This window comes from Lampris incognitus, chromosome 17 (genome assembly GCF_029633865.1).
Source record: "Lampris incognitus isolate fLamInc1 chromosome 17, fLamInc1.hap2, whole genome shotgun sequence".
Classification (NCBI taxonomy): domain Eukaryota; kingdom Metazoa; phylum Chordata; class Actinopteri; order Lampriformes; family Lampridae; genus Lampris; species Lampris incognitus.
Window position 1 is genome coordinate 28,667,666 of NC_079227.1, and position 21,725 is coordinate 28,689,390.

Sequence of the window (21,725 nt, forward strand, 5' to 3'; positions counted from 1 at the left end):
AATGTACATTTGTAACATCAAATTTGCTTTGTTACATCAAATTTTGTGTTTATTTATTGTATTTTATTTATTGTATTCTGAGCGTAAACTTTATTGTAGAAGCTACCCAATTTTTTGCTACAATAATCATTTGATAAGGGTGTCCTGAAATAATGGCGTCCAGGTAGCGTAGCGGTCTATTCCGTTGCCTACCAACAAGGGGGTCGCCGGTTTGAATCCGTGTGTTACCTCCGACTTGGTCAGGTGTCCCTACAGACACAGTTGGCTGTGTCTGTGGGTGGGAAGCCAGATATGGGTATATGTCCTGGTCGCTGTTCTAGCGCCTCCTCTGGTCAGTCAGGGCGCCTGCTCAGGGGGGAGGGGGAACTGGGGGGGAATAGCGTGACTCTCCCACGTGCTACGTCCCCCTGGTGGAACTCCTAACTGTCAGGTGAAAGAAGCGACTGGCCACTCCACTTGTATCGGAGGAGGCATGTGGTAGTCTGCAGCTCTCCCTGTCTCAGTAGAGAGGGTGGAGCAGCAACCAGGACTGCTCGAAAGAGTGGGGTAATTGGCTGGATACAACTGAGGAGAAAAAGGGGGGGATCCCCCCCACCCCCAAAAAAAGGAAGTCCTGAAATTGACTTTTTGTCCTGGGCAAGGTCCTGCTAGACGGCCTGGAGATGCTTTCGTTCTGGTCACACTCCTATTTCTATGAAACTGCTAATGCAACAGCACTTGGCATTGCATCTTCAGTAAGTTAAGGAAAGTGCTGAGATACTCTAATTTGCAAAAGGGGGCACAGTTTCTGTCTTCTACATTTGAGTTGATATTGGGATTTTGTTAGCCGTGTAGTGGGGGTAAGTCTTAAACATGAAATGTAATTCCGCATTAACATGATCAAAATTAATAAAGATTTCTCAGGGCGGTTGCATGAAAATGAAGTTAAAATTTAATCATGACCTTAACATTACACGCTTACAATTGCATTTTAAAATGTGTATTAACTTTACTATGAAGATTTGATTTATATTTATTAATATTTGAATATTGCTTACTGTCTACCAGGACTTGCCCTTGAAAATTAAATGTTCACTGGCCTTTTTGTTATTGTTTGTATCTTTACCAGTGAATATGCATACTAGTACATGAAAAATAACATGCAAATTGGATCAACTCACTTTTCCCCCTTCATTTTGACCCAACAAAATGCAATTCACAGATAAAAAAATCTTTATTTTTAAAAGTTAACCCAGAGAGCTTGAAAAAGAGCCACATGCACACCATCGTGGCTTGAGTTGACATTTCTTTTTATGGCGAGTCCATCTCAAATAGTTTACCATCCAAGATATTTTGAATAAAAGCCCGAAGGAGTCCAGCTTGTTGGTCAAAAATGAAAAAAAGAAAAAAAAGTATTGAGGAAAGTTGAGTCATCTTGTCGCCCGCAGAGACTTTGTGGAGGAGAAACTGGGGAGCAAATACGTGATTGGCAGATCGCTGGACTTTGCCGTCTCCTTTGAAGAGTCTAGCCCGGCTACTCCCATGTTCTTCATCCTGTCTCCTGGCGTTGACCCTTTGAAGGATGTGGAAAAACATGGTAATACTGTCACATCTTGTATCTTTAATAGGAACAGGCCAGAAAAAAAATCTTACCTCAAATGGGTTCCAAGGGGTGTCCGGGTAGGGTAGTGGTCTATCCCGTTGTCTACCAACACGGGGATCACCGGTTCGAATCCCCATGTTACCTCCGGTTTGATCGGGCGTCTCTACAGACACAATTGGCCGTGTCAGTTGGTGGGAAGCCAGATGTGGGTATGTGTCCTCGTCGCTGCACTAGCACCTCCTCTGGTCGCTCGGGGTGCCCGTTCAGGGTGGAGGGGGAACTGGGGGGAATAGCGTGATCCTCCTACACGCTAAGTCCCCTTGGTGAAACTCCTCACTGTCAGGTGAAAAGAAGCGGCTGGCGACTCCACAGGTATCAGAGGAGGCATGTGGTAGTCTGCAGCCCTCCCCGGACCGGCAGAGGGGGTGGAGCAGCAACCGGGACGAGTCTGAAGAGTGGGGTAATTGGCCAAGTCCAATTGGGGAGAAAAAGGGGGGTAAAATCCCCCCCCCAAAAAAATGTGTTCCAGTCTGAATTTTTGCAGCTTGTTTTGATTTTTTCCCCCGCTGTAGTTAAACACAGGTTTACCCGCATGCACGGCCGCCAGTCTGATTCTTCTTGCATGGATCACTAGTCAAAACAACAGCAGTCCCAACACATCATCAACACATCTGCCATGCAGTGATCTCCTATGATATCAGCTGTCATTGGGAGTGCACAACAGGCTCTGGGTGCTGAGATACATCGAAGGGATTATACTAAAGGTCACCCATATATGAAATGCCACCAATGGTGTATTACGTAGAGCAGAAAGTAAATGTCATCGGTTTCAGAGTTACTTTACATTTCTGTATGAATAATGCGTATCGCTAGTTGGATTTTTTGAGCAAAATTATGCTGAAATCCAAAGCTTCTGTGCTGATCTGGAACGAGGTAGCATCACAGCTGGACTCCTCTGCACCCACTGCCAAATATTTCACTCCGTTGGTGTTTGTTGTTGGCTTTATGAAATATTCAGGTTGTAGGGAGGACTTCGGTTTTCTAGAGCAAAGAGGAATCGTTTTGAAATGATCTCAGTGTTTTAGGGACGTCCCATACCATGTAGGTGGACGCAGCAGCCACTGGTGGGGCCTTTTCTGTATGTCTTCCCTTACTGTCTTTACCTTCTTTTTTATGTCTGTCTCTGCTGTCCTGTCAAATAAAGGTTAAAATGGCAAAAACAGATTTTGAAATAATTTCACTGTTTCTGCCGCACTTGAGCCCAAACACGTTTTAAAGTGCCCATCTCTCCATTTTTATTTTTATTTTTGTGGTTATTCAGTAATTTGCTCATATGAATTTGTGATGCTTAATTTAATGTATATGTTTCAATGTTTTGACAATCTCGATTTTTTGTTTCTGTCAGGGGATCACTCATGCTCAAATCATAGATTTAATTTCAACTTCATGATAAAATATACAATCTACCGTTTAAAGTATTAGAGAGGCAAATTGTAATGAATTGGCCCCAGAGCTGTGCCGTATAGACGAGGTCCTAAGTGTTGGTGTGAAATTCTCCGTCCTCTCATGACGCAGAATCCAAAAGACTCTGCTGGCAAGGCGTGTCCACATCGATTATCCTCACCTTCTCTATGTGTGTGAGTAAAGCCACTTACATGAAGCAGAAACAAACCAATCAGAGATGATTTGGTAAAGGAGCAGGGTAATGATAAGTAATGGGGGCAATTTCACTATGAACCTGGAGTCAAGTCAAGTCAATTTTGTTTGTATAGCCCAATAGCACAAATACAAATTTGCCTCAGGGGCTTTACAGCAATACAACGTCTTTAGACCCTCGCATCGGATGAGGAAAAAAACTCCCTAAAAGAAACCCTTTAACAGGGAGAAAAAAATTGGAAGAAACCTCAAAGAGAGCAAGAGAAGAGGGATCTTTCTCCCAAGATGGGCAGACATGCAGTGGATGTTGTGTGTACAGAATAAAACACAATGTACAGAATACAACATTGAAGAGGATAACAGAATTATAATGGAATTATAAGATAAATGAAGAATATGACGAGATGAAAAAAACAGCTTGAAGAATATGATGAGCAGGATGCCAAGCAGTGTCCAGATGCCACCGGAACAGCCTAGGACCTGAGCCACATGACCACCATCAGGACCTGGCAGGAGGACAGACTACACATGCACACAGGGGAGACTTACATCAATCACACCATTCGCATACACAGAGAAGAGACAAGAAGAAAAAAAAACATTAATCAGACATTGGCGAGAGAGAAGGATACAACATTTAAACAGGATAACAAAATTATATGGATTTATAAGACAAAGAATGTGATGAGGAGGATGCCAAGCAGCATCCAGGTGGTGACCACCATCACCATGGAGACCTGGGAGAAGGACAGACTACGTGTGAACACGGGGAAGACTCGCATCACACCATTCACATACATGGGAGAAGAGACAGGAGAGCACATCATTCAGAGAGACAGAAAAGACGTGAGATAAAAGAGTACAGTTGAAATAGTCAATAACCTATACTCTATAATCTTGTCAGCATAACAGTGCTTGGTAAATTCAATGAGACAGAAACTGACCCACCATGGAGTACAGGTTGGGAAGTACTCAATTTAAAGGCAGTTAATTGTAGGTTAAGGCAAAAAGATGAATTTCACATTTGGATTTAAAGGACTCAACAGACTCTGATTGTCTGACGGCAGCAGGCAGGTTATTTGACAAGAACGGAACCTGATAGGAAATGGCCCTGACACCAGCTGAGTTCTTTTTAGCTTTCGGTACACACAGGAGCCCTGTATTTTGAGAGCAGAGAGCTCGAGATGGAATATAAGGTTTAAGGAGATCAGACAGGTATGATGCGGCAAGCCCATTTAAGAATTTATAAGTCAACAGAAGCACCTTGAAGTCTGTTCTAACATGGAAAGGAAGCCAGTGAAGGGAAGCAAGAATTGGTGCAATATGGTAAAATTTTGTAGTTTTAGTTAGGATTCTAGCTGCAATATTTTGAACCATATAAAGGCTTTTAATACTAGCATGTGGCATTCCTGAAAACAACATTACAGTAATCAAGTCTGGATGAAACAAATGCATGTATTACAAACTCTGTTAGCCATGGACAGGAAAGACCAAATATTAGCTATGTTATGTAAGTGAAAAAAGGCAGTCTTGGTGATTTCTTTAACATGATTATCAAAGGAAAGGCTTGGGATCAAACGTGACGCCAAGATTTTTGGCTGCCGCACTTTGTGATATCATAAAATTGTCAAGTGCTAGAGTTACTTGATCAAATTGGTGTCTGTCTAACAGGGCCAACAACAAGCATATCCGTTTTATCTGAATTTAAAAGCAGGAAATTTAGTGACATCCAATTTTTCACAGCAGCCATGCAGGCCTCTAAATTAGTCATTGGAGTATGATCATCAGCACCTATAGGCACATACAGCTGAGTATTATCCACATAGCAATGGTCATTTATTCCATGCCTACTTATAATTTGTCCAAGATTCGAAATATAAAGAGAGAAAAGTGGAGGGTCAACAACCAAGCCCTTAGGTACGCCATATTTAACGTCAGAGAATTTCGATATAACATTACTATAGCATACACACTGTGTTATTCCAAATAAATAGGACTTATGCCAAATGCCAAGCGAGAGTTAGACCAGAGACAGCAAAATTACAATTTATTTTGTCTAAATAGTATACATTGATCAGTGGTGTCAAAGGCTGCACTGAGGTCCACTAGTAGTAGCACAGAGGTGGAATCAGAGTCCATAGCTGGAAGATCATAAACTATTCTGGTCAGAGCAGTTTCAGTAGAGGCCCTGAAAGCCAATTGAACAGGTTCATAGAGATAGTTTTCTTCTATATGGGCCTAAAGTTGTTGATACACAATTATCTTTAGTAATTTAGAAAAGAATGGACGATTAGAGACTGGTCGATAGTTATTAAGAGACCCTGGATGGAGGTGCGGTTTCTTAAGTAGAGGCTAGACCAAAGCTGTCTTAAAATTGTTGAGAACAATGCCAGCAGTAGGGGATAAATTAACAATGTCTAGCATTGTAGGGCCGAGGAAAGGCCAGAGGCCTTTGAAAGTTTTGCTGGTAAAGGGTCAGGTAGGCAAGTAGTTGGTTTAGAAGAGAGGTGGTCTCAAAAGCTGTAATAACAGAGACTATCAGTGACTCATTGTATGGATATAAATTTGGTGAGACAGGATCTGCAGGAGCAGCTGTAGCTGAAAGAGTTATTTTTCATTAGAACTGTGAAGTTTTTGGGGTGTCTGGGTAGCATAGCGGTCTATTCCGTTGCCTACCAACATGGGGACTGCTGGTTCGAATCCCTGTGTTACCTCTGGCTTGGTCGAGCGTCCCTCCAGACACAATTGGCCGTGTCTGCGGGTGGGAAGCCGGATGTGGGTATGTATCCTGGTCGCTGCACTAATGCCTCCTCTGGTTGGTTGGGGTGCGGGGGAACTGGGGGAAATAGCGTGATCCTCCCACGCGCTATGTCCCCCTGGCAAAACTCCTGACTGTCAGGTGAAAAGAAGCAGCTGGCAACTCCACATGTATCAGAGGAGGTATGGGGTAGTCTGCAGCCCTCCCCGGATTGGCAGAGGGGGTGAAGCAGTGAACAGAACGGTTTAGAATAGTGGGGTAATTGGCTGGATACAACGGGGGAGAGAAAGGGGGGGGGGGACAAACTGTGAAGTTTAGGATTTACCATGGCAATATGCCTCAATTGATTGTCATTTTATTTGCATGCTCTTCCGGGCAGCTAATGTCTCATTTGATGTAGTGATGTTTGAGCACCTCAAGTCTCAGAGATTTGTGTATTTGAAATCAGTATCATTACACATTAGCCACAACCAGGGAAAACAAACTAAAACAGGTTGAACTTGGGTTTCAGCAAGTGATGTTAAAGTATCTAGTGATAAAGCTCTTTTAGAAGTATGTTCTGCCATATCTGCTTGATCAACCCGACTTTGCTCTAGCAGCCTTTTGTTCTGCGCTTGGCTGCAATGCTAAAGACATAAAACAACATGCGTCATATCATTCTTCCAGGAAAATCTTCCTCGACAATATTATTACAAATGGTCTATAAGTGTTCATGATTTCAATATTCATGGTTAGCTACTGTATAAAATACCACCAATGGGAAGTATCAGAAATGACATATGTATGCATATGTTTCTTTACGATTTTCACTATTCAATTTTCATTCGACTTACGCAGTGTTTCACAGAGTTATAGTTAAATTGATTCTTTTATTTCCCTGGTTCCTTTCAGGAAAGAAACTTGGCTACACTTTTGACAACCACAACCTCCACAACGTTTCCTTGGGCCAGGGTCAGGAGGTTGTAGCTGAACAAGCTCTGGACATCGCCGCTAAGGAGGGCCACTGGGTGATATTACAGGTAGAAATGCACATACACCCACAGGCGCCGAAAAGGCTCATTTCCCCCGCAGGAACCTTTTCCCAAACTGAGAACTTGTGCAGTGACTCATAATTTTCATGTGGTTTCCCGCAACAGGAAGCAGGGCCCATTTTAGATCCTGGAACTGTGGATTCAGGAAGCTCATTAGTACGTACCCCAGAATAGGTACTTTTCTATGGTCCGGGAACGAGTGGGGAGGAGTTTGTGCACTGAGTAACGCTGACTGGCCAAAAGCAAGCATTAGAATGATGCAAGTATGGCTGGGAACAAACAACTGCCATGTTTAAAAAGGGGTAGCTTGCCAGCAAGCGAACAAGCGGTTGGCAGTCAACACCAGCATTTAGCTGTGGAAAACCCGACGGGCAAAGTGGACGAACCAACCGACCAGGAGGTGCAAGCCTTTATTCGGTGCAAGCGTTTATGCCGAGGATGACGTTCCAAACGAATTTGAAGCGTCTATCAGATTTGTGTCACATACTCGTAATTTACAAAATCTTCACGATCCTTGCAGTCAGTGCCTTGGGAAAGCACGCTTTCGACAGCTATGTAGTTCCCCTTGTGGATAGTTCTGAACTTTTCTCCAAAAGGTCACTGCACCTTGGTGGAAAACCGTCTTAAGGGCATGCATCGATACTGTGCCGTATGTTACATCCACCCTGAGCCCGCTTCCCATCTACCTGTCGGTGTCTCAGCAGATCATACAGTGTCATGTGATGCGCGTGTGAATTCCTCTAAATGCAAAGATGTTCACATTTATGCGGAGTTCATTTTTATTCATTTTCTTAAGCACAGCAGGTCACGTAAGCGCTTAGATTTTTATGTGCGAGGATGACCAGGCTAGAGGAAAAAGGGTAGACATCACGATCTTATTCAGTCCTCAGTATGCGCCTCCTCGGCCATAGCATTTAATGGTGTATGACAGCATTATGCTACATCTTCTCCAAATGTCACGATGCATGCATTCACAAAAATATGCATACTGACAAGAATGTGCCCTCGCTCTCTCTCTCTCTCTCTCTCTCTCTCTCTCTCTCTCTCTCTCTCTCTCTCTCTCTCTCTCTCTCTCTCTCTCTCTCTCTCTCTCTCTCTCTCTCTCTCTCTCTCTCTCTCTCTCTAACTCAATTACACAAACACACATGCATACACATACAGACGCGGGCGTATCCACACACATAGGAATAGATGCATTTTTGAAATTGCTTCCTGGTTTACTTTCTTTTTTTACAGTCTGTCACCCAACACTGTAAAACCGTCCGTCGAAAAATCCCAGTCGTTGTTTTGCACTCTGTCACACTCCATCCATGTCAGATTCCTTGAACTTATAAATATTTATAAAACTGGGACTCACTCTGATTACTAATCAGGCATTTAAATCAAAATGTACACATTAATGTTTGGGTGCGTAAAAAAAATGAATGAATTTTCCCCACCCCCATCCACAGAGACTATATACAAGCATGCACACGTGAACAAATGCAGAGACGCTGCGCACATAAGCACGTGCACACATTAAACCGCGCTCGCCTACGAGTGCACGTTAGGTGGCATTTCCTTCATCTCGTCCGCGTGTGCGATGTGAATGAGCGGTGTTTGATACGACGTTGTTTCCCCACTTCACATTCGACTGGCCGGTTCATGTTCACGGAACAGTAAATTGAATCCTCTGCGGGAACGGCCTGGCTGAAAAGGGGCCTGGCATTATACAGAACGATATCTACGAGCCGCGGCTTCTGCTGTCCTTATCTGGAGGGCAAGGCCGGCGCTCGCATTTTCAAGCCAACGCTTTTGTGGAATTCTAATGGGACGTATCGACGGATAGGAACGACAGAGCGGAGCACCGAGGGACACCCCTTCCTGTTAATTCACGCACAGCTGGAAAGATGTTAGAGAGGGGAAAAAAACAAACCCCAAAACCCCCACACGGATCAGGGTGCTCCTCTCTGCGCCACGGACACCCCGATAGCACAGAAATGCAGTTGTTTAATTACCTTTGCATAAGAATCCCCGATCGATCGGTTTAAAAAGGCCCCGTCCCCACGGCAACCAGCCTCTCTCGCTCTTTATCATCGGCTGTCTGTTCATCTGCCCGCTGAGAGCTATCCCTCCCGCCCCCCTACCCCGCCCACTCATCCCCCCCCCCATCCCCATGGTACAGGGCAAAATGAAGCGGAGATGTTTTCACAATTTTCACATTCCCCTGTTTTTGTTTATAGTCTTTTCATCCTCCTCTCCTTGCTGATGATATCTTTCACGCACTCCTTATCGTTAGCTGGCTTTTCCCTCCATCTATTCTTTTCCCCAGCGATCGTCCGTCCTCATCCCCCACCGCCACCCTGCCTCTCCAGTGTCGTTCTTCTCCTTTGCACTGTGTCTCCTCAATCTCCCACTAATCCTCCCATTCTGCCTTTCCCATTCTGCCCGCCTCTCTGTCCACCATCTGAGGACCACTGCGCCCCCCCCCCCCATCAGAGGGTAATTATACTGCAGAACAGGAGCCCCCAGCTTCTCTGATGGCTGCGAGAGACAGAAATGCAGAAACCTGAAAGGAGCCTGCTGGGGTAGAGAGTGAGAGGTTGGGGTGGGTGGATAGAGGGAAGGAGGGGAAAAGGGAACCAGAGATGGAGTGGGGAGAGACTGGAGCTGACTATCGTACATCAGCCAGGATCTGAGAACGGACAGGCCAAAACCATCCTGAACCCCCCCCCCCCAACTCTTCCCCCCTCCCCTAAAGTCACCCAATTTGTAGCCAACTGAAGAGAGACAGAGCAGATGGGAGACAAACCAGGCAAAGCGATGTGGGAGAAATTAAAACATGCTCTTCCCCGCTTCCTTTTCCTCACTTAACTTTCTAAGGAGGGGGGCGTCCAAGTGGTGTGGCAGTCTATTCCATTGCCTACCAACACAGGGGTTGCCGGTTCGAATCCCCAAGTTACCTCCAGCTTGGTTGGGTGTCTCTACAGACACAAGTTGCCGTGTCTGCTGGTGGGAAGCCAGATGTGGGTGTGTGTCCTGGTTGCTGCACTAGCGCCTCCTCTGGTCGTTCGGGGCGCCTGTTCAGGGGGGAGGGGGAACTGGGGGGAATAGCGTGACCCTCCCACGTGCCACGTCCCCCTGGCGAAACTCCCCACTGTCAGGTGAAAAGAAGCGGCTGGCGGCTCCACATGTATGGGAGGAGGCATGTGGTAGTCTGCAGCCCTCCCCGGGTTGGCAGAGGGGGTGGAGCAGCAACCGGGTAGGCTCGAAAGAGAGGGGTAATTGGCCAGATACAATTGGGGAGAAAACGGGAAAATTCCAAAAAATAAGAAACAGTTTGTAAGGAGGAACAAGATGACTTTAGCAGTCCTTTGAAAGTTTACTGACTCATGCGTGTCTGTCTGTCTGTCTGTCTGTCTGTGGTCCCACATTGAAAGTCGGACATGATTTGTTTGTGTTGCTGCAGAACAAAGTGTTGTTAGTCTGTGACGGAGAAAACGGAAAATAGAGACTCAAGATCAAATGAGTCAACACTGAGGGTATCCACATCCATGAATGTGTAGCCTAATAAACTGAGACTAATGGGCAAAACAGGAGAATTTTAATAGAATGTTGATTAGACACCGTGACATATTTCTAGAATAAGACGTATTTTTACATTAGAATCCTCTTAAATGGTCTTTTGGTTTAGATATAATTGTGTAGCACTATCTCGTGGTTCTGTTTATTCTCATTACTCCTGTGGAAATGTGGACTTTCTGTGTGCCTGAAGCACACTGCAGGCCCACCATCTCAATGGTGGAGCCCAGCTGTACAACACAGTCCTCAGGACCAGTCCAAGATGGATGCATTTATGTGTGTGTGTGTGTGTGTGTGTGTGTGTGTGTGTGTGTGTGTGTGTGTGTGTGTGTGTGTGTGTGTGCGTGCGTGCGTGCGTGCGTGTGTGCGTGTGTGTGTGTTTGTGTGTGTGTGTTCATGCATACTTGTGTGGACGTGTGCATGGCAAAGTGTGAAAGACAGAGAAAGAAAGCGTGCTATAGTGTTTATTTGTGTGTGTGTGTGTGTGTGTGTGTGCGTGCATGTGTGTGCGTGCATGTGCATGTGATAGTGGTTTTAGGGCTTTGCATGTGCACGTGCATGTGTGACAGACAGTTGGCTGTGCCATTGTGCCTTCCCTCAGGTTGTGTTTGATAGCAATGCATCAAAGACCTTGCCAGTGGTGTCTTCTAATGGATTTTAGATTCAACTTTTATATTATTATGTAAATAGGTGACTCTTTGATGTAGTATCAGCGTAGTCATCACAGGGGCTGGAAGGCCCTTATCAGGACGGGGTTTGACGGAACAAAAATGTTGCACCTGAAAGTTAATTAAAAAGTGATAAAATAGCTATTGTAGCTGCTCCCCCATCTTGTTTGTTTGTCTTTCAATCCGTGGGTCTTTCTTTATGCCTACCCCCCTCTCTCTCTCTTGCTCTCTCTCTCGCTCGCTCGCTCTCTCTCTTCTTCTTCTTCTTCTTCTCTCCCTGCCAGCGAGGGGAACGCTCTCATTACATGACAAGTTCTGAGGCAGTCGCTCCCTTCGTCTGTTTTCTCCTCTTATTTCTATACTATTTACATGCCACGAGGAAGGCTTGCACCCTGGGCGGATGAAAAAGCACTTTTAATTTGTATACCATTCAATATGCACCCAAGGCCTTGACTTGTAACTAACTAGCAAGCTGCTCCCGGTCTTCGTTCGCACAACTCTCAAATGGCAAAACTTTTTTCTGGTTTTTTCTCTTTCTTTTTCTTTTTTTTGTCATCTCTGCCACTGCAAACTGACGTTTATTTTTTTATTTTTTTATTTTTTTGACTGCCACAGCTCACCGTTTGGAGAGAAGGTCAAAACTTCAGCTATCATGGAGAAGATTAAATATGGAGAGTAAAAGGAAATAAGAAAGTAAAGAGGCTTATGAATTAATGACTGGAGTTATTAGTGCCGTAATTAGATTTAGGGAATGGGCAGTTCTGCATGGCGTGATGGGGGGGCTTGGCTGACTCCTTATCATTCACAGGATATCCTGTAAGTGTCAGGACAGTTGAGATGGAAAATTGAGCTCGTTCACGCTTGTGTGATAGGACAAGTCAGCGCTGCCGGCTGGGCTTTGCTGAGAGATGAATATGCATCGTATAGTTAGTCCGAAGCAGAGCCGGAGAAGGGTCGCTCACTCACAATGTCAGAAAGCCGGAAAAGGGTTTCCAGCGCTATGTAGCGTTTAATTTGGTGCCACATCAAAGTCACGGTGAGGTGAGAGGGATAAGCAACATTTTAATTGCTCCTTTTTGCTAGTTTTTCATTGCTAACACAATTTATATAGGCAATTCCCATATCAGTTGACTTATTAGACTATAAATTTTAAGGCATTAAACCTGGGCTTCTTCCCGCAGATGCTCAACAGTGAAAAATGTTGCTTTGACCTTCTTAGGTTTAATTTTCGAACCTTAGATTGTTAAATCTGCCCAACAACACATCCCTTGCCTAACGACAACATATTTTATTTTATTTTTTGTCTACATGGTGACGGTGGTCATGTGGCTTGGGTCCTGGGCTGTTCCAGTGGCATCTGGACACTGCCTGGCATCCTCCTCATCATATTCTTCATATATTTTATAATTCCATTATACAGGAAGTCCCCGGATTACGAACGAGTTCCGTTTTTGAGTCTTTTCGTAAACCGAATTTGTATGTAAGTCGGAACAGTTACGTACAGTCAAGGCTCAGTTTTCAGTTTTTACCGATTTTCCCCGAAAAATACCCAGATTTTTTAAAAGGAGCAGATCAGTTTAAACTGATTTTCATCCGGATTTTATGTTTCCATGGATCCAAGAGTTGTTCCTGTTCGTGTGAGGTTATGCAACAGTGTCCTCTTGTGGCGAAATTCTGCATGCTCGATGGCTTTGAAAAATAAAAACCGAAAACGTTGAGCCTTGCGTTACAGTTCACATCCAGCGTCAATTACACAAATGTTTTTTGTTTTGTTTTTGGGGATTTTTTTCCGCCGTTTTTCTCCCCAGTGGTACCTGACCAATTGCCCCACTCTTCCGAGCCGTCCCGGGCGCTGCTCCACCCCCCTCTGCCGATCTGGGGAGGGCTGCAGACTACCACATGCCTCCTCTGATACATGTGGAGTCGCCAGCCGCTTCTTTTCACCTGCCAGTGAGGAGTTTCACCAGGGGGACGTAGCGCATGGGAGGATCACGCTATTCCCCGCAGTTCCCCCTCCCCCCAAAACAAGCCCCCCGACCGACCAGAGGAGGTGCTAGTGCAGCCACCAGGACACATACCCATGCATCAGATTTACGCTTTGAAGCCGTGATTATGAGGGTAAAGACACAAAAAATTTAAGTGAAAACACAATACACACAATGTTTACGCGATCCCACTTAAAATGGCGACGACGGCGTGGTGTTGTTCTTCCTCGGGCTGACGAACCGCCTAAAACACAGTGTTTTGAGCGTCGTGCAAAGTAGCCCATCCGTTCATTAGTACGAGCCATTGTGTGTAACTCGGTTTTTAAAAAATAATAGTCTTTACAGAGGTCAGTTCGTAAGTACAGGCGTTCGTAAGTCGGGCGTTCGTAACCTGGGGACTACCTGTAAGTCTGTTATCCTCTTTCAATGTTGTATTATATAAACGGTGTATACACAACATCCATTGCACGTTGTCCATCTTGGGAGAGAGATCCCTCCTCTGTTGCTCTCCCCAAGGTTTCTTCCTATTTTTTCTCCCTGTTAAAGGGTTTTTTTAGGGAGTTGTTCCTCATCCGATGCAAGGGTCTAAGGACAGGATGTTGTGTTGCTGTAAAGCCCCCTGAAGCAAATTTTTAATTTTTGTTATTGGGCTATACAAATAAAATTGACTTGACTCGACTAGTCATCTTTCCTCACCCGGTTCTAATCGATCTGGATTCTTTAAAGTGATACTGACATCAAAATCTGAAAATTCCTACTGATAGGCTGTGTTCCGAGTTGGAATGTGACCACAGAGAAATTCAGTGGCCAAAACAGCGCCGGCCATTCGAGAGATCTGTGACTGACTGTAGATATGTAGACAGTAGTCAATTTGTATATAGGGTGTCCGTACTACGTATGAGAGCTGTGGATCACTGGATCCATGTCAAATGTCACCCTCATGTTTAAAACCCTAAAATAAAAACTATATATCCACGTACCTGTGTGTTATTGTTGTTTGTAACAGATTTTGAGTTATGAAGTCAAAATACTCAACGAATTGTGATATTAATCGCGGTCACGTTTGACATGGATCTAGGAAGACAGTAGCCAATAGTTTTGAATTCATAAAACCATGCCTATTTTCGGTTATGATTCAAACTCCCAATGTTAAAACATGTGTTCAGAAAGGGCATGTCAGTTTCCCTTTAAAATACTCTATTCTGCTTTGTGTACTCTATGTAGAATATCCATCTGGTGGCTCAGTGGCTGGGCTCCCTGGAGAAACATCTGGAGCAGCATGGGGAAGGCAGCCACCACAACTTCAGGGTATTCATCAGCGCCGAGCCCTCCTCCACCCCGGAGGGACACATCATCCCGCAAGGCATCCTGGAAAACTCAATCAAGATCACCAACGAGCCACCCACCGGCATGCACGCCAACCTGCACAAGGCCTTGGACAACTTCAACCAGGTAATGCGAGCAGATTTTCTCTGTCACTGAGTCGCGCTTATGCCCACACTTACACCATGTGGCACGTACATAAATGCCAGCAGACCTTTACACCACGAGTCAAACATTTGGAGAAAACAGAGCTTTCCCTTTGATGTATGCTGCAGTTTTCTTCCACTGGACTCATTTTCTTGCTTGCCACAACTGGCAGTCGAGGCTTTGCATGCCAATTTTCCCTGTAGATTGCTCATCAAGTTGCCAATTTGTAGCTCTGAAGCATGTAGCAGATGGGGAGAGTTGCCTTTCACTGACCCTAGAATTGCCTCTGACCCATGGAGGAGACAGGCGCGCATGTGAAAGTGTGGGTTGTTGGATTCTGTGGGGGGCAGGAAATGGCGGGGTTATCAGAGGACAAATATCACAACAATCTATTTATTGGGTTTGAGTTTTTTTTGTATGTGTTATTGGAAAATAGGTACACAATGTCAAGCTTAGGGACGAGTTTATATAACGTCTGTAGTTAGAATGGATCCCTGCACCCAGGTAGCCTCCCCAAGCTTTTTTTTTTATCTTATCAGCTGGTTGTCTCTATCTAAGCCTTTGCATTATCTTTGTGCTGTGTTGCCAATGCATCTTTCCTCCGCACCATTACCTGAGTGCTCAGCTTCCTCCGGGTTCGTTTCCACAATCCTTAGCTTGCCGATTTCTATCTGATAATCGCAGCATTCTTGCGAGGCCTGTTTCATACACCAGCTCCCAGGAAGGTCCTCTAAGGTAAGTACAGGTGAATATTCCAGTCATGTGTAGGCAATGAAAGCTAATCAATGCAGGGCTAATGCTCTGTAATAGCCTACCTGCATGGTTGAAGTGAGCGCTAAGCCAGAGAAATGACATGTTTCTTTCCTCTTGACCTTTTCACTGGGAGAGGCGAGCAGCCCCCAATATCAATTGCCTTCCCAGGAACCTCAAAAGATTGCTAGTGGCTGAGTAACACTATCTGCCTGTAAACCACGTTGAAACAGACTATTATTTCATTTTATGAATGCGAATGAAAGTTTCTTAGGATGTGTAAACGCTTGCTACTGTGATTTTGTGTTATTGTGTGGAGCGTAGTAAAAGTAGTACGAGTATTACAATTGGATTCCTGTTGTCTGATGTACAGACGTTTTCATAAGAGTTAGCTTCGGTGTGTTGGAATGTCGGTTGCAGAATGGACAGATTTAAAATTCCAGTTTATTTATGAATTTCAAGGTTGCTTGCCCTCGTGCATCCTCTGGATGGACCGGACTTGGATTGCCATAGTTTGTAGACAGTGAAATGTGTTCATGTGTGCATGTGCATGCTTTCTAGTGCATGGCTGTTTTATGAGTGTGTGTGTGTGTGTGTGTGTGTGTGTGTGTGTGTGTGTGTGTGTGTGTGTGTGTGTGTGTGTGTGTGTGTGTGTTTCTCTCTTTTAGTCTGTAAACTGGGTGCATGTCCCCTCTCTACAGTCCACAGATCGTGAATTGGGAGGCTGTGCTTCTCTTTCAGCTGTGTTGAGCAGAGGAGCACTGTGCAGAATATTAACTAACTCTCAGAGAGGTTGCGTATGTGTGATCATTCGTGTTCGTGCATGTGTGTGTATGTGTGTGCGTGCTCGTACATGCTTGCATTTGTGCAAACGCATCATGGGAGTCAGCTCCCCCAGGTACTGCAGCAGGGGAAGCAAAAGGGCCCTCACGGCAGCAGCTCACCATGACACAGGCTGGAATAAAGAGAATTCAGGCTCCCCCTTTCCATAGGGGTTATTGGCATTCTTATTTAACTGTCTTTCCCCCCAGAGATTACAGTGCCATTTACTTCCAGTTTTTTTTTTTATTATTATTATTTTTTATTTTATTTCACTGTCTAGAATAATGAGCCTCCAAGACGGTCGGAGGCTGAGAGCGCCTGACAAGTTGTGACAATTAAAAGGGAATCTCATCTCAGGGCTTATTGCCATCTATTCATCCCATTGTCTGTCTGTTAGTGTGCTGCTACACTGGGGACTTGACAAAATAAAGCAGATCACAGCCAGCCTGCCACAACTTTTTTACATCTAACATGCAGATTGCTGCGGCCTTAATGCCACTGTGAGATGGGGGTCTTCATGGGGGTGACTTTTATGTCTTTTAATGGCTCACTCTATTTATTTATTTTTGCTTGTTTGTTTGTGCTTTGTTTTTCAGGACACTTTGGAAATGTGTGCACGGGAGAATGAGTTCAAGAGCATTCTGTTTGCGCTGTGCTATTTCCACGCGGTGGTGGCAGAGAGGAGGAAGTTCGGTCCTCAGGGCTGGAACAGATCGTACCCCTTTAATACCGGAGACCTGACCATCTCTATTAATGTCCTCTACAACTACCTAGAGGCAAACGCAAAGGTCTGCCTTTGTTTATGTGCGTGAGCATGTGCATGTCTGCGAAAGTAGCACGGGTTTCGCATGTGTTTTTGCACGCGAGCATGTACATGCAGGTGTATGGTCTATGTGCTGTTTTTATCTGCTGTTTTCGCTTGCAAAATGGACTAAAAAAAAACCCCACTCTGTTCTGATATGAATTGAAATTCTAAATACGTGTGACCTATGCTGAGACCCGCCAGCCACCTCCTGGCATCCTAAGTCCCCATCTTGCTCCGATTCCCAGGTGCCATATGATGACCTGCGCTACCTGTTTGGTGAGATCATGTATGGAGGTCACATCACGGACGACTGGGACCGCAGACTGTGTCGGACCTACCTGGAGGAATTCATCAGGCCTGAGATGATGGAGGGTGAGCTCCACCTAGCACCCGGCTTTCCTCTCCCCGGAAACATGGACTACCACAGCTACCACCAGGTGCGTTAGAAAAGACTGCAGTGGCATCAGGCTAGACTCAGCCATGAGTCGTGCAAGTGAAAAACAACAGGAACCAACTGAGTCGTTGTACATGCAAATACTTAAAGAAGGTTGAATCAGTTCATCTGGATACAACATTGATTGACAAATACATCTTCAGTCTAAACTGACTGCAGGTATCTCCACCCCTTAAAAACAATACAGTACAATACAGTTGCATAACGACCGAAACCAACGACCAGTTTCATATGCAAATCTGGGTGTGACCATTAATTAGAGTTTCGGTGGCCATGTGTACTATTCACAGAGGATTAGGGAATGTTACAATCACAGGACTGTAAGATGGCGAAGGTTGTATAATGACCGAAACCAATGGCCAGTTTCATATGCAAATATGGGTGCGACCATTAACTAGAGTTGATGATTTCAGTGGTCACACCCATATTTGCAAGTGGAATCTATCATTGGTTTCGGTTATAGATTTGCATATGAAACTGATGGTTGGTTTCGCTCATTATGCCACTGTATTGTACTGTATTGTATATAAGGGAGGGGATACCTGCAGTCAGTTTAGACTGAAGATGTCACTTAGTTGAGTGATGAATTGTATCTGTCAATAAATGTTGTATCCAGATGAACTGATTCAACCTTCTTTGATTTTCTTACCTGGGTTATTGAGGCATATGCAAATAGTGTTTTCATACACATAACAAACAACATGAGAGAAAGATTGGATTGCGGCACCTATTAAACTTTCATTCTTTTAATATGGCACATAGAGCGTAATACACTGCCACACTTGAGAATTCATTTGAGAACTCTGACCTGACGGTGTTTAGAGGACTGAACAGTAAAGTCGTGACAGCTTCAGGCAATATGAGGACAGTGTGTACCTTAGTCTACCCATCCTGGCTGGTACAAGTCATGTAATGCTATTTATCATTTAATAGGAACCCCGAGATTGATGGGATCGAATCAGAAAAGAGGCATGTTGTTGTGTCAACTGCTGAAGCACATTGTAAATGGTCATACATTATTAATCATTCGTAGGGGGGGAAATGAATAAATAAGCTAAGCCAAGCATATTGTGTTGGTTTCCATTCGGAAAGATACTTTTCAGTGTGCAGATTTGTGCATTCTCATTTTGGCCACAATTGTGACCCATTTCTTATAGGAAATAACTATAAGAATCCTTCAAAAAAAAAAAGTTAAAAAAAGGCAACAAAAAAAGGGATAACTGCCAAGATTTATGTCAATGTTACTCACTCACAAAATGTCCGCTGGCATTCGCAGATGTTCCAGTTTCTTCCCAGCAGGTCCCGGGGGAAACAGAAGGGACTAGTGGGGGTTTTGGGGTGGGGTCCAACATGTATTTAATTATCCCTCGGTCTGGGTGCTGCTCGCTGGACACCTCTCCGCTGTCACAGGCTGCCTGGTAGGGAGGGCTGGAGCATTTTAGACTTGGCTGCCACCACACAGCCAAGCCGAGAGTTGAGTGGTTTCGATTTGGCCCGTGAACAGGCACTGTAAAAAAAAGGGCTTGCGGTTCCCCAGGGGCTCTGTCGGACCATGTCCTCCCCACAGCCATCTGGAGGGAACTTGACCAGAATACAGTAATAAAGAGGAGATGAGAGCGAAGGTGGCCTATGACAGATGAATGGAAGTGAAGACTCATGATTTTGCATTTTAACACGCAGGTGCATACGATTAGAGCAAAGTCATAAGCCGCTACACAAGAGAGCCACTATACGTCGGACGGCTTGGTTTTAAAATCTCTCTCTCTCACAGACATTCCCATCTGAAGGCTAATATAATAGGGGTTTTTTTCAGCCAAATTTTAATGAATGTAAGTGCACCACAAAAAGCACTCTTTTATGGAACCGACTTTTATCTGCACTAACTTAAAAGCATATTGATATTCATTATGGACCAGCAGATGGAAAATGGTGCATTTCCTTGATCACTGGTCTCCTTTGTTATAATCATTAACAGCCCCTTAATTGATGCCACGGAGTGTTTAAATACCACTCTGGAACATTGCATTATTCATTCAGATGGCTGCTCTCTCTTCCTTTGTCAGCACTATTCACAAAAAATACTGAGTAAAAAAAAAAGGTCAGGTGATTATGGTCCTCGCTCTTCTGTATGAAGTTCTGACATTAAGTTTACTTTGCCCGCTCCAGTACATCGATGACGCACTTCCGGCCGAGTCCCCCTACCTGTATGGCCTCCACCCCAACGCCGAGATCGGCTTCCTGACGCAGATTTCCGAGAAGCTTTTCCGCACTGTGCTGGAGTTGCAGCCCAGGAACGGGGGAGCAGGGGAGGGCAGCGGTGCCACTCGGGAAGAAAAGGTAAAGAAGTTAATACCTCACGAGGGTAAAGATGGGCGTGGACTATGAAGATGCACGGAGAGATCCACTCGTGCACTTAACACATGGTTACATGTTTGGTACTTTGAGCTTGGGCAGGTGAGTCAAGGCAAAAAGAGGTCCCTCCAAAAGCTAGAGACCAGTTGGACAAATCTTCCATCTATGCAGGCGTGGGAAGATGTTTTAAGTATTGCGGTGAGCCGGCGTGGAAGAATGAGTTGGGAGGCAGAGATCTCTTTTTAATCGCAACTCCCGTGCCCCCATACACCGCCCCACCCCGAAGGTGCTCTTTTATTCACACCAGCCAGAGCAGACCGGAACTGACACGTCCCAAGTGGTGACATCAGTCCCAGTCACGGTCTTACAGTCAGTTAATCAGTAAATGGTTTCCTACGTAGTCTGAGTCGAACCCCCAAAGCAACAACACGAGAATAACTACAACATGAACACCACATCATTAAAACGCAATTTTAAATCTAACATTAACAGTCCCATCAGCCATTGCGCTCCCCAAGCACAGAACTGCCGACAGTCGGAGCGACCGCCTCCCCCCGGTCGCTGCAGTATGACATCATTGTTTTGTTTGTAAGGTGCGTGTGTAGCAGATATGGAATGCAGTGTTTACTCACTTTATTATTAAAAATGTACATTTAATTTGTTTTTTCTTTTGCATTTGTATGTTAGAAAAAGTTAGGCATACCGTTGGTTCCAAGCTGTTACACAGCCACCTGCCACTACCGGTGGGGGGCTGCACCCACCACTAGGGGGAGCTGCACCCCCCCCCCCCCGCTAATGCATCTATGACATCCACAGATGGCTTTTTCTTGAGATTAAAAACAATATACTAGATTCAGTCACAAAAATGTGAATCGGGTCATCTGGACACAACATTTATTGACAGATACGTTTCATCACTCATCTAAGGGACCTCTTCAGTCTAAACTGACTGCAGGTATCCCCACCCTTATAAACAATACAGTGGCATAACGACCAGAACCAACGACCAGTTTCATATGGAAATAGTCGTGAGCATTAACAAGAGTTTCAATGGGCATGTGTACTATTCACAGAGGGTTTAGGAATAGTTGCAGTCACAGCAGTGTTAGTCATTGAGTACATTGAAACTGTTCGTTAGTTTCAGTTGTTATGCAACTGTATTGTTTATAAGGGTAGGAAAACCTGCAGTCAGTTGAGACTGAAGGGTCACTTAGATGAGTGATGAAACGTATCTGTCAATAAACGTTGTATCCAGATGAACTGATTCAATTTTCTGTGACTTCCTTATCTGGATTATTGAGCATGCATAAATCAATCAATCAATCAATCAATCAATCAATCAATCAATCAATCAGACTTTATTTTTATAGCACTTTTCATACAAACAAACCTTACACAAAAATCCCCTCACAATTTTTTTTTGTAAATTTAATTCTGATTTTTCCCTATTTTCCTCCCAATTTAGTGGCCAATCGATCCCTATTTTACTTCAAACACCCACCCTCGTACTGCATGCATTCACCAACTGCATCCCTCCGGCCGGCAGTCTTGAAAGAGACGCCTCGCCACTTTCATCACCAGGTGAATCCAGGCCGAACCACTGCTTTTTCTGATACACACAGAGACGCATTCATGTGACGAACACAAACCGACTCCGCCCCCCTCCCGAAGACAGCGCTGCCAATTATCGCTGCTTCATCGAGTCCGGCCATAGTCGGATCTGACGAGACCGGGGCGCGAACCCTGGTCCTCAGTGGGCAACTGCATCGACACAAAGCCGATGCTTAGACCGCTACACCACCGCGGACCCCAAGTACAGACAAACTTTATA

The 21,725-nt window shown here is 44.8% G+C and overlaps 1 protein-coding gene across 1 annotated transcript in view; it reads left to right on the forward strand.

The window, feature by feature from the left end:
* dnah9 (dynein, axonemal, heavy chain 9) overlaps positions 1-21,725 on the forward strand; it is a 131,905-nt gene that overhangs the window by 90,910 nt on the left and 19,270 nt on the right. Inside the window, 6 exon segments of the mRNA XM_056296748.1 lie at positions 1,428-1,576; positions 6,888-7,015; positions 14,466-14,693; positions 16,880-17,071; positions 17,334-17,525; positions 19,709-19,879. Of these exon segments, the coding sequence (XP_056152723.1) occupies positions 1,428-1,576; positions 6,888-7,015; positions 14,466-14,693; positions 16,880-17,071; positions 17,334-17,525; positions 19,709-19,879 (1,060 nt within the window).